At 37.4% G+C, this 16,674-nt stretch overlaps 1 protein-coding gene across 1 annotated transcript; it reads right to left on the bottom strand.

The window, feature by feature from the left end:
• Nucleotides 1-14,807: 14,807 nt before the first annotated feature.
• LOC134375741 (olfactory receptor 4C16-like) lies at nucleotides 14,808-15,740 on the bottom strand. The gene has a single exon (XM_063094417.1). The coding sequence runs from the start codon at nucleotides 15,738-15,740 to the stop codon at nucleotides 14,808-14,810; it is 933 nt and encodes a 310-aa protein (XP_062950487.1).
• Nucleotides 15,741-16,674: the final 934 nt, after the last annotated feature.

The raw sequence follows: 16,674 nt of genomic DNA, 5'->3' as shown, positions 1-16,674 counted from the left end.
TGAAGGAGAGCACTGCTGGGTAAAGAAATTTGGGCTGGCAATTTTTTTTCTTTTAGGATTTTTTTTTTTATTTTGTCAATATATATTGTGGCTGATTATTGCTCCCCATCACCAAAACCTCCCTCCCCTATCCCCCCCCAACAGTGTCCTTTCTGTTTGTTTGTTGTATCAACTTCAAGTAATTGTGGTTGTTATATCTTCTCCCCCCCCCCCCGGTTTCTTTGTGTGTGTGTGTGTGTGTGAATTTATATATTAATTTTTAGCTCCCACCAATAAGTGAGAACATGTGGTATTTCTCTTTCTGTGCCTGACTTGTTTCACTTAATATAATTCTCTCAAGGTCCATCCATGTTGTTGCAAATGGCAGTATTTCATTCGTTTTTATAGCTGAGTAGTATTCCATTGTGTAGATGTACCACATTTTCCGTATCCACTCATCAATAGCCAAGAGTTGGAACCAGCCCAAATGCCCATCATCTTTTAGGATTTTTAATATATCATTCCCCTTTCTTCTGGCCTGTAGGGTTTCAGGGGATAAGTCTGCTGTTAGTTTGGTGGGGGTTCCCCTGTAAGTTACTAGATCCCTGACCAGATCATTATAGCCTTGCGAAAATATTTTTTGATGGACCAAGCAGGAGTCATATTCCTATCCTTGAGAGATAACTCTCCCCAAACCTTATATGCTGAATATGGACAAGTTGGAGTTTCTCAGAGGAAATTCAGCGTTCAGTTATTCAAGAAGCAATGGAATTGCTGGATCCTATGGCAATTTTATATGTAGTTGTTTGAGAAACCCCCATGTTATTCTCCATAACAGCTGCTCTAATTTATAGTTCCACCAACAGTGTAGGATGTTTCCCTTTCCCTGCATCTATGCCAGCATTTGTTATTCTCTGTCTTTTTGATAATGGCCAATCTAACTGGGAAGAGATGATATATAAATGAGCTTTTGATTTGCTTTTGCCTGATGTTTAGTGATGTTCAGCATTTTTTTTTTCATGTGTCTGTTGGCCATTTGTCTATCTCACTTTGAGGAATGCCTATTCAACTCCTTTGCCAATTTTTAATGAGGTTACTTGTTTTTTTACCATTGTTTGTGTTCCTTGCATATTATGGATATAAATCCCTTGTTGGATGCATAGTTTACAAATATTTTCTCCCATTCTGTACGTTGTCTTTTCACTCTGTTAATTGTTTATTTTGCTGTGCAGAAGCTTTTTAGTTTAATAGAGCCCCATTTGTGTATTTTTCCTTTTGTTGCCTGTACTTTTGGGGTCTTATTCATACAGCCTTTGCCCAGTCCTCCTTCCTGAAGAATTTCCCCTATGTTTTCTTTTAGGAGTTTTATAGTTTCAGGATATATATTTAATTCTTTAATCCATTTTGAGTTGATTTTGGTCTATGGTGAGAGGTATGGGTCTAGTTTCATTCTTCCACATATGGATGTCCAGTTTTTCCAGTACCACTCATTGAAGAGGCAGTCTTTTCCCAAATGTATGTTCTTAGTGCCTTTGTCAAAGATCAGTTGGCTGTAGGTATATGGGTTGATTTCTGGGTTCTTTATTCTACTCCATTGGTCTGTATGTCTGTTTTTATGCCAACACCATGCTACTTAGTTGATATTGTTTTGCAATATAATTTGAAGTCAGGTAGTGTTATGCCTCCAGCTTTATTTTTCTTGCTCAGCATTGCTTTGGGTATTCAGGGTCTTTTCTTTTTCCATATAAATATTAGGATTGGACTTTTCTATTTCTATGAAGAATGTCATTGGTTTTTCATGGAGATTACAATGAATCTTTAGATTGCTTTTGATAGTATGAGCATTTACACAGTGTTAACTATTCAATTCCATGAACATGGAATGTCTTTCCATCCTTTTCTGTCCTTTTTAATTTCTTTCAGCAGTGATTTGTAGTTCTCATTGTAGAGATCTCTCACCTCTTTGGTTAAATTTATTCCTAGTTTTTTTTGGGGGGGGGTGTTGTTTACTATTGTAAACAGGCTTGCTTTCTTGTTTTCTTTTCTGCTAGTTCATTGTTGGAATATAAAAACTCTAATGATTTTGTATATTGATTTTTTATCCTGAAACTTTACTGAAATGCTTTATCATATCTTAGGGTTTTTTGTAGCATCTTTAGGCTTTTCTTTACATAGGATCATGTCATCTATATAGGACAGCTTGACTTCATCTTTTCCAATCTGGATGACCTTTCTTTCTACCTCTTGCCTGATTGACTGGCTAGGATTTCCAATACTATGCTAAATTGGAGTGGTGAGATTGGGCATCCTTGTCTCGTTCTTTTGTTAAGGGAAAAGCTGATATATGTGGCACTTATCATACTGAGATACTTTCCTTCTATACCTAATTGCTGAAAGTTTTTATCCTGAAGGAATCTTGAATTTTGTCAAATGCTTTTTCTGCATCTATTGATCCAATCATATAGCTTCTGTCTTTGATTTTGTTGCTGTGGTGTATCACATTTACTGACTTGCATAGGTTGAACAATCCTTGCATCCCAAAATTAGTAAATGGAAATAAATAATTAAGTTCAGAGCAGAACTAAATGAAATAGAGACCCCAAAACTAAACAGAAAAATAAACACAAATAAAACCCCAATGAAACAGAAAGTTGTTTTTTTGAGAAAATAAACAAAATAGACAATTAGCTAAGCTAACTAAAAAAGAAGACCCAAATAACAATCAGAAATTAAAAAGGAAATATTACTACTAATATCATAGAAACACAAAGAATCATTAGAGACTATTATGAACAAGTATATGCCAAAAAATCTGAAAACCTGAAGGAAATGGATAAATTTCTGGAAAGATGCAAACTACCAAAATTGAGCCAAGAAGAAATAAAAAACCTGAATAGACCAATAACAATGAGACTGAAGCAGTAATCAGAAAAGCCCAGGACTAGAGGGCTTTACTGCTGAATTCTATGAAAACTTTAAAGAGAAATTAATACCAATTCTCTTCAAACTATTCCAAAAAATTGAAACACAAGCCATTCTCCCAAACTCATTCTATGAGGCCAGCATCACCCTGATACCAAAACCAGACAAAGATACATCAAAAAAAAAAAAAAAAAGAATTCTATAAGCCAAAATCTCTGAAGAACATAGATGCAAAGTTTCTAATCAAAATATTAGCAAACAATACAGCAACATGTCAAAAAAAATTATACACCAAGATAAAGTATTATTCATCTTCAGATTCTTTCTGAATGACACTAAGACTTCTAATTTAAAAAACAGCAGATAGCAGGGAGCTCAAGATTAGGGACACAACAAACACTACTCTAGTAATCTCTTTCATGGATGCAACTGACTTGCAAAATCAACAGCAGTGGGAGACATCAAATAGGACATGGAAAATGTTATATTGTCCTCAGAATGGAGTGTGATATTACTCAAGATGTAGTGTAGAACATACTATCAATAAGAAGGATTAATTCAGCCTTTGTGTACTTTCACTGCACAATATGAGGGAGGGTGCTTTGAAAAGTTTATCAAAAAAAAAGGAATTGAAATATAATTGGATAGTTTCATGAACAGTTTGAAGTACGCTCATATCTAAACACTTCTGCAAATTCATCCTGCCACCTCACAAAGATGTTAATTGTGAGTCCTAAAATTTGTCTGAGTAGACAGTGGACCCTGATTGCTTATGCCTGAGAGAAATCCACTTGCTTCTTGAATAACTGAACCCTGATTTTCCTCTGAGAAACCCCAACTTGTCCATATTCATTATAAAGGTTTAGGGAGTGATATCTCCCAAGGATAAGAATATGGCTTCTACTTGTTCCATCAGAAAACATTTTCCCAAAGCTATAATGATCTGGTCAGGGATCTAGTACAAACAAGATGCAAAGTCAATATTATTGTTTGGAATATTGAGAAAAGTCATTTTTATTACTATCGAGTTCCTGAGAGGACAGAACCAGAACTTCTGCTTACAATCCTATCATGAATGGAGAGGGTCTGATCAAAAATACAACCAGAGAAAAGGAAGCAGAGCCAATATAGAAGCGGAAAAATGCACTTCCAATAACGAAACAGCAGATGTAGATTTCTCACATTTTAAAACAATTTTACCATTTTTATTATATTGTATTATATTTATTTAATTTTTTCTGGATTTATTTATATAGGATAGTGAATACTTGTAACCTTCTTACTCATCACTAGAACCAGAATATTACCCATAATTGAATCTATTTTAAACCCCATTCCTTTCCTGCCCTCTACCTCACCTTAAACATTAACAATATCTTTTTTTTTTTTAATTTTATTTTGTCGATATACATTGTGGCTGATTATTGCTCCCCATCACCAAAACCTCCCTCCCCCCTCCCCCCCAACAATGTTCTTTCTGTTTGCTTGTCGTATCAACTTCAAGTAATTGTGGTTGTTATATCTTCTCCCCCCCCCCAGTTTTTGTGTGTGTGTGTGTGTGTGTGTGTGTGTGTGTGTGTGTGTGTGTGTGTGAATTTATATATTAATTTTTAGCTCCCACCAATAAGTGAGAACATGTGGTATTTCTCTTTCTGTGCCTGACTTGTTTCACTTAATATAATTCTCTCAAGGTCCATCCATGTTGTTGCAAATGGCAGTATTTCATTCGTTTTTATAGTTGAGTAGTATTCCATTGTGTAGATGTACCACGTTTTCCATATCCACTCATCTGATGATGGGCATTTGGGCTGGTTCCAACTCTTGGCTATTGTAAAGAGTGCTGCGATGAACATTGGGGAACAGGTATACCTTCGACTTGATGATTTCCATTCCTCTGGGTATATTCCCAACAGTGGGATAGCTGGGTCGTATGGTAGATCTATCTGCAATTGTTTGAGGAACCTCCATACCATTTTCCATAGAGGCTGCACCATTTTGCAGTGCCACCAACAATGTATGAGAGTTCCTTTTTCTCCGCAGCCTCGCCAGCATTTATCGTTCATAGTCTTTTGGATTTTAGCCATCCTAACTGGGGTTAGATGGTATCTTAATGTGGTTTTGATTTGCATTTCCCGGATGCTGAGTGATGTTGAGCATTTTTTCATATGTCTGTTGGCCATTTGTATATCTTCCTTAGAGAAATGCCTACTTAGCTCTTTTGCCCATTTTTTAATTGGGTTGCTTGTTTTCTTCTTGTAAAGTTGTTACAATATCTTATTTTTAATGTATAATTACCTTGTTTCTGAAAAATAAAATACCTTTATCACATGTGTATTTTTAGTTTTACCTGGTTTTGAATTTTTAAAAATTTAGCACATTTTATGCAGACTAATAGGAATTTATTTTTTCATTTAGCAATAATTTATTAAGTTTTATATCAGTAATTGAATGTAGTTGTAGATTCATTTTCACTGCTTTACCATATACAATTGTGTGATCATTTCAAAACATGCTAGGTCATTATCCTATCAATTAATATTTGGTTACTGTGAACAGTGCAACTATGAACATTTTTAACATGTCTCCTAAAAATGCAATTGATAGGTTGCAGGATGTGCCAATATTTAACTTTATCGGGTAATAATGTACAGAAATATACTGTGCAAAATCTAACTATGTGAAAAAAAGGAAATGGCTAGAATATTTGTAAACCGACCTAATAACTTCCATACTATTAGGAGAGGATTAATTTGAAGAATGTTATAATTTTTTTCTTGTTATTTTAATTAAACACATGTATAAATTTGTAATCCACAAAACAATCTGGACTTATATTTTTTAACATCCATTTAAAATTTTCAATTTTTAGTCACTAGATCTGTGTCATATTTGGAAAAAAATTCTCAATTTTTTATACTAAAATAAACAGAAGGTCTGTGAAAGTGTTACTTTGAGGCATATAGACCTCCCCTTATTTATTAAGTATTATTAAAATATGTTATCTAGAAATTCAGATGTGAGGTAAAAGATTATGCTTTTATTGAATAGATGTTTTAATATAAAAATATTTCCTTCTACACCTACATAAATTAAAAATGACTTGCAAAGGTTAGCAGAGGCACAATACAGGAAAATCTTAGAATATTTTATGATGTCTTAGAATATTTTTAAAATCTTAGAATATTCTCGTGGCCCACTGGAATGGCCATGCAGACACTGTCAGAAAACATTGTTGAATATCTCTGTGAAAAAGACTCCCAGAAGGTTACCCATTTAGAAGCAAGTTTAACTTTATGGAAGCAAGCTCCACCATGTTTCCTAGAATACCATCTGGGCTGAAATTATCATAATTCCTGTTTGGAAATTGATAAGGAGATATACCATTTTTACTTTCTTACTTATTTGTTATACATCTTAATAAATAGATGAACAACCAGAACTTTCAGTCTTAAATGGGGCTTATGCTTTCCGATGGCACACTCTGCCTTCAGACACCTTTGCCTAATCAAAGATAGGTTTACCTTCACTTTAGTTCAAAATTTTAAAACACATTATGATTAATTGGCTTATGTATAGATACTTACACTCATTTTCCAAGTGTTCCTCTAGGATGTAATATTTGGGGATCATGAGTTATACTGAAGCAAAAATAGCCTTTAGATCAGACCTACTCAAACGTTCCTTGGAACTCAAGACCCTGCCTCTGGCTAATGAAGTGTGGATGGAAAAAGTGCACTGCCTGAAGTATATGGCAAATCGTGATCAACATCTCTTTCCAATACGGGCTCTTGATCTCCAAGGCTGACGCAATGCTTTAATTATTCAGAAAGTTTGGCGCCAAAACCACTTCTACACTTCAGGTGCTGTTATTTACCAATTCTCCAGTGTTCACTTCTTCTAGCAGCCAGTGATTTCTTGGCAAGTAGCTTCACAGCTGGATCCTACTACTGAGCTTCTGAAAATAGTTCCTAGCTGAAGGCCTCAATATCCCCAATATAGTAAAAAATTCTCTGAAGTCATTACATCAGCCACCTTGCATGGTGTTTCTATCTCCATTGCCCTTACAAGTCAAGAACTATCACTAAGACCTCTTTTCTTTCTCCCCATCCATGAGTTTATGCCAACGCTGTGTTTGCACCTTGAGAGAGCTATTTTCCCCTTCCTGTCACTCATAATGGGCTCAGCTCCATCCTCACTCAAGACTTATGTGTCCTTTGGAAGTTCCAATTGTTTATGTACATTGCACCTAACGGTACACTTTTCAAGTGCACACAATTTTTTTCTCAAATTTGAGTACTTGTTAAAGACTTTTAAATAAGAATGCTCAGAAGTTCAGCTTCAGCCTTGGTATTCAGGCAAAAATCATTTATTAGCTTAGCTTTGTCAGCTGAAAAGTGGAAGAGTTAAATAACTTCAGCTTCATTTCTGGCATCTCTGCCCCTCAGTGATATGAGTGCATGGGTTACCATCATGTCCAGTCTGCACAATGACACTATAACAAATTACTCATGAAAATCAGATTCATTATCAATATATAAATATTCACTCTCAGATATTGGTCAACATTCCAGATGAAACTTGAACAGCATATCTCCCTATTCATCTTAATATTTTTTTTAACTTTGGTTTTCTTGTGTATATCAAACATGAACCAGATTGGCATTCTTATAATATGAATAGCAATAATACTAATCTTTTAATGTGAACAAAGACATGACAACCACAGCTGAAACTAGCACTAAATCATTTCAGGAACAAGTATGTACAACTTTTATCTTTCTTCACTTTTTTTTAACATAACACCTCATTGCTAAAGCATGGAATCTTATTTTATCTTCTTGCTTCAACTAGTTAATAAAATCATATGAAAGTTACCATAGTTCTGTAATATCTCAATGTATGCATGTGCGCACATGCACACACAAGCAGTCCCTTAAAGTATGTAAAATTTATATTTTAATAATATATTTATTTATTGTCTGGCCTGAATGTTTTTACAGAATGATAGCCACTAGATGGTGAGAGGTAGTGGCCTAGTTTCTTTCTTCTGCATATGGATCTCCAGTTTTTCCAGCACCATTTATTGAAAGGACTGTCCTTTCCCCAATGTATGTTCTTAACTCCTTTGTCAAAAATCATTGGCTGTAGGTACATGGATTTATTTCTGAATTCTTTACTAGATTTGTTTATCATGTCTAGGAATTTTTTTTGGTAGAGTCTTTAGGTTTCCCTATGTATAAAATCATGTTTTCTGCAAACAGGGACAGTTTGACTTTTTCCTTTACAATTTGGATGCTCTTTATTTCTTTCTCTTTCCTAAATGCTCTGGTTAGGATTTCCAGTAAAATAGAAGTAGTGAGAGTGGGCATCCTTGTTTCTTTCCAGTTCTTAGGTAGAAAGCTTTCATCATTTCCCAGTTCAGAAGGGTGTTTACTGTGGGCTTGTCATATAGAGCCTTTATGGTATTAAGATACTTTCCTTTTATACCTAATTTGTTGAGAGTCTTTATCATGAAGGGATGTTGAATTTTATCAAATGCCTTTTCTGCATCTATTGAGATGATCATATGGTTTTTTTTTCTTTCATTCTTTTGATGTGATGTGTCACATTTATTGATTTGCATAGGTTGAACCATCCTTGCATCCCTGGGATAGATCCCACTTGGTCATAGAGTATAATCTTTTTGATTTGATGTTGGATTTGGTTTGCTAGTATTTCATTGAGTATTTTTCCATCCGTGTTCGTTAGGGATATTGGCCTGTAGTTTACTTTGTTTGTTGTGTCCTTGCCTGGTTTTATTTTTTTATTATGAATATTCATGAGATACAAAGCCAATTGTCATCCTCATGCCCATGATGTGAGGGCCAGATTCATACTGGCAGCATACCCATTATGAGAAATTACCTTTGTACCCCATGTCCCCCACCCAATTAATCCCCAATCCCCCTCCCCCTACCCCTACCCCCTTCCACTTTGTAACCCTAGGAATTTTTCCTCCCTCTGTAAGACCAATGCACTACTGTGGTCTTTCTTTCCTTCCTTCCTTTCCCTCTTAGCTCCCACATATGAGTGAGCACATGTGGTATTTATCCCTCTGTGCTTTGCTTATTTCACTCAACATAAGTTTCTCCAGGTTCATCTGTGTTGTTGCAAATGGGAGTATTTCATTGTTTTTTATGGCAGAGTAGTATTCCATTGTGTATATATACCACAGTTTCAATATCCAATCATCTGTCGATGGACATTTAGACGGGTTCCATGTCTTGGCTATTGTAAACAGATCTGTGATGAACTGGTCTAGTTTTAGTATCAGGGTAATGCTGGCCTCATAATATGATTTTAGATTTAGTTTTTTCAACTATAATCTACTTTTGCTATGTCTGCAAGTGACTCAACAATCTATGCTTCAGAGGATTATGGTGGCAGTGGCACAGTTTGGTTGGGGGAGGTATCTCCCAGTTGGTTCACAGGCTGGGAGTGTGCATGTGCACCGTGTGAGTCAGTAGTCTCAGGAGCTGGCTCACTGCAGATGGAGTTGCTGGATTGATTCTCAGGCTGGGGATGTGGGCATATGGTGGCAGGGTCATTGTGCTGCTTCTGTGACCAGGGTTGAGCCCATCAGGAGCATGTCAGCTGAATTGTTTCTTACTCATATGTCTGTGCATGTGATGGCTCAAAGACTTAGTAAAGGATCTTCCAGGGGCTTGGCAGCCAAGCTTCTTCTCTCAGCTATTGTGTCTGGATGTGCTTTGGCTCAGCTAGCTGAGTTCAAGTCTGCTGGTGCCCCTTCTGCTGTGCCACTACTTGGGACCCTATGCAACATCATGCTTCTCTCTATGGTTCAGGAGCTGGACTGCCAAGAGCAGAGCTGTTTGTTGAGCTACTTCTCAGGAAGCAGGTGAGGCAACTAGGCAGACCCACAGTAAGGGGACCTTTCTGGCCAGCTTCTCAGATTTGGTAAGGCCGTTAGGCAGGCGTTCAGTGAGGGGGCTTGTCCAGCTGTTTCTGGGTGGTGGGTGGGGCAGCTAGATAGGCCTGAAGTGAATTGGTCCATCCAGCCACTTCTGGGCAGCAGTCAGAGCTGCTAGGCAGTCCTGTAGTGAGAAGGCCAATGAAGCCACTTCTGGGACTGTCAGCAATGCTGCTAGGTGGGAATATTAAGGATAGATCTGCCTGGCCACCTCTCAGGAAGGGGCAGTTGAAAATCATTTCCACCAACCTGACTGGTGTATTTGTTAAGATTGAGACCAATGAGCTTTTTTTCTGGGCTGGGGGCTCAGGTGCACAAACTCTGTCAGCAGGCGGGGGTGAGGAGTAGGAGGAGAAATGGGGGATGGTCTGCCTGAGGAGGTTCAGCCTGTCTGATCTCTGCCTGGGGATGTGGGGTTGGGTCAGCTCAACAGGACTACAGTTGACTTCCTGGATGCAGAACTAAAGTCACAGCTGCCCTGAGCCCAAGTTTCAAGTCACCAGGATCAGGACACTGTAGCTTCCCTGTGAATGTGCTGGGACAAGAGCATACCCTAAAGGCTGGGGAAGTACCTTGGCTACTGGTCTTAGGGCAAGGTGTGCTCCTTAATAGCTCTGGTTTCAAGGCAGCACTGTCCTGCACCAGCTTGGGTCATGAGGATGGGGGATAAGGAGTGCATAGTTTGTGCTAGTGTTCTAGAGCTGCATGGTGTGTATATTCTAGGGTTCTCCCCATGCTTGGTTCTGGGCTTGTCCTGCCAAAGCATCTGCCAGCCGCTGTGGTGAGGATTGGGGTTGGTATGGGCCCTCTGCTACCTTCTCACCAGAAGGGAAAATTCCTCCTCTGCCAGTCTGGATGTCAGAGACTTTGCAGCTAAGACCATGTGTCTGTCTCTCCTCTCTGTGCCATCATCCTGGGATTTTTTGCTCCACAGGAATCTCACCAGTCTCCTGCTACACTCCCAAGCTTTCTCAATAATGCCACCATCAATGTTTAGCTGTCTGTTAGTTGTTCTGATCCATTCTCTGTGGGAGAATGTGTCCTGGGCACCTAGTTCACCACCTTGCTCCACCTCCTCCCTCATCAGCTATTATTATTGTTATTATTATTATCACTATTATTACTATTATTAAACAAGTCCTGACGTCTCTTAGGTGGATGATTATCCATCCACTTAGTTGGCTGTTTATCCTTCTCTCCCACAGAAACACCATGATATATTTTTACCTTTGTCAGAGTCCTACAGAAAAGGCACCTAATTGCACATTGGTCTTGCTTTCATTACTATAATTATATTCACCTTGTCCCTAATACTTATTACCTCCAGCCACCTGCTATTCTAGAATCTCATATTCATTCCCATTGGTACCAGGCAGCATAGTTATGATAAAGCATCATCATTTATAACCCCTACCTGTCTTCTCAAAATTGTTTGTACATTTAGATTGTACATGTAGATTGTATTAGGAAAAGGAGTGCCTTCTGGGCCCTCCCAGAAAACACAGTCAGCTCATGGATTCTCTGGCCTTACAGTAACATCCTCACTACCCTGAGCAGTCTAATTCCTTCCTCAATCCTACACCAAGGAACTTCCTGCATCTTCATTGTATTTACTGTACACTATGTGGAAGGCAGAATAATGAGCCCAAAGATGCCCATGATCTGATCCCCTGAACATGTGAATATAACAGTTTACATGAAAAGGGGGAATTAAGGTTACAGATTAGCTGACCTTAAAATAGGGAGATTATCCTGGAATATCCAGGTGGGCACAATGTAAACAAAAGGGTACTTAAAAGTGGAAGAAGGAGCCGGGAAATAGTCAGAGAGAAATGTTGACATGAAAGAACAGCCGAAAAGAAGCAACATCTCACTTTGAAAACAGAGTTCAAAAGCCACAAGCCATGAAATGTGGGCAGCTTCTAGAAACTGGAAAGTGCCAAAGAAATAGATCCTCCCCTACAACTTCCAGAAAGAACACAGCCCTGCTGACACCTTAATTTTAGCACATGAGATATGTGTAAGACTTCCAACCTATAAAACTATAAGATAATTAATCTGTATGGTTTAAAGCCACTGAGTTGGTGTTGGCTTGTTACAGAAACAATAGAAAACTAATACAGCTACGATCTCCTATATGCTTTAAAGAGCCAGCTCCAGATCTTCTTAGGATATTTGTGTTAAGTTTCCTAGGACTGCCATTCCAAAGTACCATAGACTAGGTGGCTTAAACAACAGAAATTTATTGCCTCAGATTTCTGGAGACTAAAAGTTTGAGATCAAGGTGTCAGCAGGGTTGGTTCCTCCTGAGAGCTGTGAGGAGAATCTGTTTCACTCCTCTCTTCTAGCTGCTGGCAGTGACTGGCAATCTCTGGCATTTTGTGATTATAGATGTAACACCCCAATCTCAGCCCTCATCTTCATGACATTCTGCCTGTGTGTGTCTTCACTATGTCTAAATTATCCTTCACATAAGGACTCCAGTCATATTAGATTAGGGCCCACGCTAATGAATTTCAATTTGTTACCTCTGCAGAGACCTTACCTCTAAATAAGTTCACATTCTGAGGTACTGGGGATCAGGATTCCAACATATCCTTTTATTGGGTGACACATTTCAATCATAACAACATCAAATATCAAGTCATCGGTGAGTGCCTGATGTCAAAAAAATCTTCAATCTCTAGACTTATATTCTGCCACCCTGTGTTAACAACTTCAAGGTCCACTCCTGGTTTACACCTGTGCATATTAGCCAAGTTCTGCTGTATCCTCAAGTGTGTCATTTCCTCCTAGAGCCAGATTGGACTCTCCCACTTGGACTTTCATGAGACTTTTGCCTTAGCTGTTTGGAAGCTCTAAAGGGCATGGGAGGAAGCTCATGAAGAAGACAAATATTATTTCATGGTGAGTTCTTCCAATGAGGTAGTAGCATGATGTTAAGCAAGGCACAACTGATCCTCTTTCAAGGGAAAGGGAGATAGATGTGACAACCCAGAGAATGCCAGATAATTTATGGAGTCACTGTTCTCACTCTTTCTCCATACATATGTCCCTATTTTAGCTCTCAGATTCCCACTATTTTCCTATCAAAATACCGGCTTCAACTAAAACCTGACGAGGTTGCACATTCAGTGTCTGCATTTTCATCATAAAATCCTGCCCCTAGTTTAGAGCACGAGACGTGCTGACAGTCTCCACGGCGGCTCTATACCAAATTCATATTCAGACGAAATATTAGACACAGTGTATTTGGGGAGGCACCTAGAGTCAGTATAAATTCCTTTTCATACTTTTGTTGTCTTGAGGGAAAAGACGACACTAGGTAAAACTCTGCCAGTTGGAATAGGCTACTGTGCAAACCTTGCAATAGCAGAACCAAACTGTAGCTGCTGCGCAAAGGTGAACTCCTTGACATTGACTTCACCTTGTAATTGACAAGAATCTGAACAATGTGATGTTTACTGGTCACTACAGCTTACTGCAGATATAGAGATTTCTATTCCCGCATGAAGAAATAGATGAACAATTTTTCAAGCTAAAGAAAATCTAATGCTCCTGATATAATAAAATTGATCTGAATTTAACAATCTTAATAGAATTTAGTAATTTATAAATAGAAATGGAAGTCCCAAATAAATAAAATTACTCATCTTTAATTTTCTATATGGAAGAAATACAAATAAGGAAAAAATTAAAATAAGAAAAATTATTAATATTCATGTGACTAGAGACTGTGGTGTTGATGGATAGTGACAAAAGATGACATCCATCTGCATTGCAGAAATACATTTTTCATCTCAACATCTCCATATTTTCTGCTCAAGTTTCTCTTCTCTGTATTATAGTGAAAACTCACTAAAATATTCATATCTGTGATGTAACTCTTTCAAAGCCTAAAAATGTCTCTCTGGGTTATTACATATTTTGTTGAATCTTATCATATGTTAAAATTTTTTGCCGTCAATTGATTGCACATTTTCTTTTAACTCCATATAAATATTTCTACCTTAATTTGATCTGTCCATGCAATAATCATAATATCCCTATATTATAAACAACAGTATAATTGTTAAATTTAAAGAGAAACCTTAATAACCCCATAAACTTAGATGGGATCTAAATAGGAGCAACAGTAGATTTTACAAAAAAATAGTAATTATTATTATATTAATTCAATGCCAACAGTGAGAGCCTTCCTAAGATAAAGACTTTTTCAGAAAGGTGAAAATTACTATGCATTCCATCACTGTTCTGGAAGGATCTAAATAAACAGATGGTAAAATTTCAGCACATAACTCAACAAATTGGAAAAGAGCTTACCTAGATTATACAAAGGTACTTCAAAAAGTTCATGGAAAATTTTCTGCAATGTTTTAATTCTATTTATCCACAAAGATTGGAAGTATTTTCATTATTACTATCCCTTACAACATGAAGCTTCTACAATTATTTGAATCTGGTACTTTCTCTGAGTCAGGAAGATGAACTAAGTTGATTATAAGACATCATGAGACAACAGTGTCTAATAAAGGAAACCATATGGAAGAGGAAACATCCGTCAGGCTGTAGATATAAGCTATGGGTATACATACGAGAAACTATAAGCAGAGAACTCCAAAATCAACATGGATAAGGGCAGAAAAAACAATAGACCAAACCCATAAGTGATACTAAGCAGGCAAGAGAGGCAGAGACACAGCAGTGAGCAGCATATAAGGCAATGGGTTTACACACCTGTTTGAATCTTGTGCCATCCTATACACGAAAATGACTCAACATTAACCACTGTATGTGTTCACATTATCACTTTTCCTGAAGAAACTCACCCTTATTCTGCAAGATTTAATTACATTCAATTAACAGTAGAAAGAATATATTAGTGTTGACAGCTTCTAGGTCAGTCAAAGTATGAAGAAGGATTTTAAACCTGCATTCATCTTTCATCATCTGAGATCAATTTCTTGCTCCATAACTTCCTCATGGCATTTTTCACTTCTGCATTCCTCAGTGTATAAATCAGAGGGTTGAGCAAAGGTGTCCCAATTGTATAAAACAGAGCTATCATCTTATCCATGGGAAAGGTGGTTGCAGGACGTGTGTATATAAATATGCATGGACCAAAGAACAAGATGACCACGATGATGTGGGAGATGCAGGTGGACAGGGCTTTCCTCCTCCCTTCAGCACTGTGGTTCCTCAGGGAATGCAAGATAACAACATAGGAGAACATCAGCATGACAAAACTCACTGTGCAAATGGCACCACCATTGGACACCAGGAGTAGGTTTATCACATAAGTGTCTGAACAGGCAAGTTTCAACAAGGGCTGCAAGTCACAGAAATAGTGATCAATTACATTGGGGCCACAGAAAGGCAAACTCAAGGCAAGAAAAATCTGAGCTAAAGAATGCACACAGGAGCCCACCCAGGCCATGGCCACCAACACACCACAGACCTGGCGGCTCATGATGGTCATGTAGTGCAGGGGCTTACAGATGGCCACATAGCGGTCAACAGCCATGAGTATAAGGATGAAGATTTCCAGGCAGCCAAAGAAATGGGATGAAAAGAGTTGGATCATGCATTCTGTGAAAGAAATAGTGGTCTTTCTCAAAAGGGCATCCACAATCATTCTAGGGGCTGTGGAAGTACAGAAGCAGGTGTCAGATAAGGATAAGTAGAAAAGGAAGAAGTACATGGGACTCTGAAGTGCCTGACTGGTCTTGATGGTTACAATAATCAGCAAGTTGCCAAACAACGTCCCCAAGTAGAAAAGCAAGAAAGTGGCAAACACTATTTTCTTCCAAACCAGATCCTGTGTCAACCCAAGCAGAATAAACTTAGTCACATTATTATTCAGGTGCATGATTTCATGAATGAGAAGCAAAGAGTGTGAAATGTTTTGTCTGCAAAAAATAAAAATAAAAATAAATTATGGTGTGCTATTTGAAGTTATGAAATATGTTAAGAAAAAATAAACATTTCTCTTCGGAGGCAATCTGTTTGTGGTCTTAATGAGTCACTTGAATACTTGTTCCTCAATTTAAATGACCACTTTATGGGGATATTTTGAGTCTCAGATAGGCTTATGAATGTGATACTTTCCTACAACATTCTTACAATACAAGCCCTTGTTAGTTTTGGCATATTCTGATTAATTTTGCCAATGCAGTGAATGTAAAGTTAGGAGGTATGGATCAATTGTATTATATCTTTATTTTTCATTTAGTAAATATAAAACATATTTTATATTTTTTATATTTAGTAAATACTCATGTTTTACATTGTATATCACTAAACATTTAGGGTATGTTCAACTGCCTTTGGAGTTTCATAATATAAATGTAAAGTCAAACACAACTGCCATCCCATAGAGAAAGTCTTATTTATACATTTTGTATGCTTTAAATATTCATTATACATATTTATAAAAATATATATTATTTACAGGTACATAATATGCTGCACTTCTGCCGATCTCAATGCACATTATCATGGATGTCTAGGTGTATGACTCTATATCTATTTTTTTTAGAGGAGTGTTAACACCTTTCATCAGGTTCCTAAAAGAATAAGACACAAAATGGGTTGCAATGGACTAGAGACAAAACTAGTAATATAGCACATCTTCTAATAATGACTGCACTTACCTCAACTCTTCAAGATTAGCCAACTTTAGAATGGCCACATTAGTCAAAACAATAGTAAATAGACAAAGTGTTAGCATTGGAGGTAACATCGAAGAGCTGAAAAAAAAGCAATCAAGAAAAGATCAAGGACAAATGAGGGTCAAACACAGA

The sequence above is a fragment of the Cynocephalus volans genome, chromosome 4 (genome assembly GCF_027409185.1).
Source record: "Cynocephalus volans isolate mCynVol1 chromosome 4, mCynVol1.pri, whole genome shotgun sequence".
NCBI lineage: Eukaryota > Metazoa > Chordata > Mammalia > Dermoptera > Cynocephalidae > Cynocephalus > Cynocephalus volans.
This window is presented reverse-complemented; position numbering and strand designations above follow the sequence as displayed.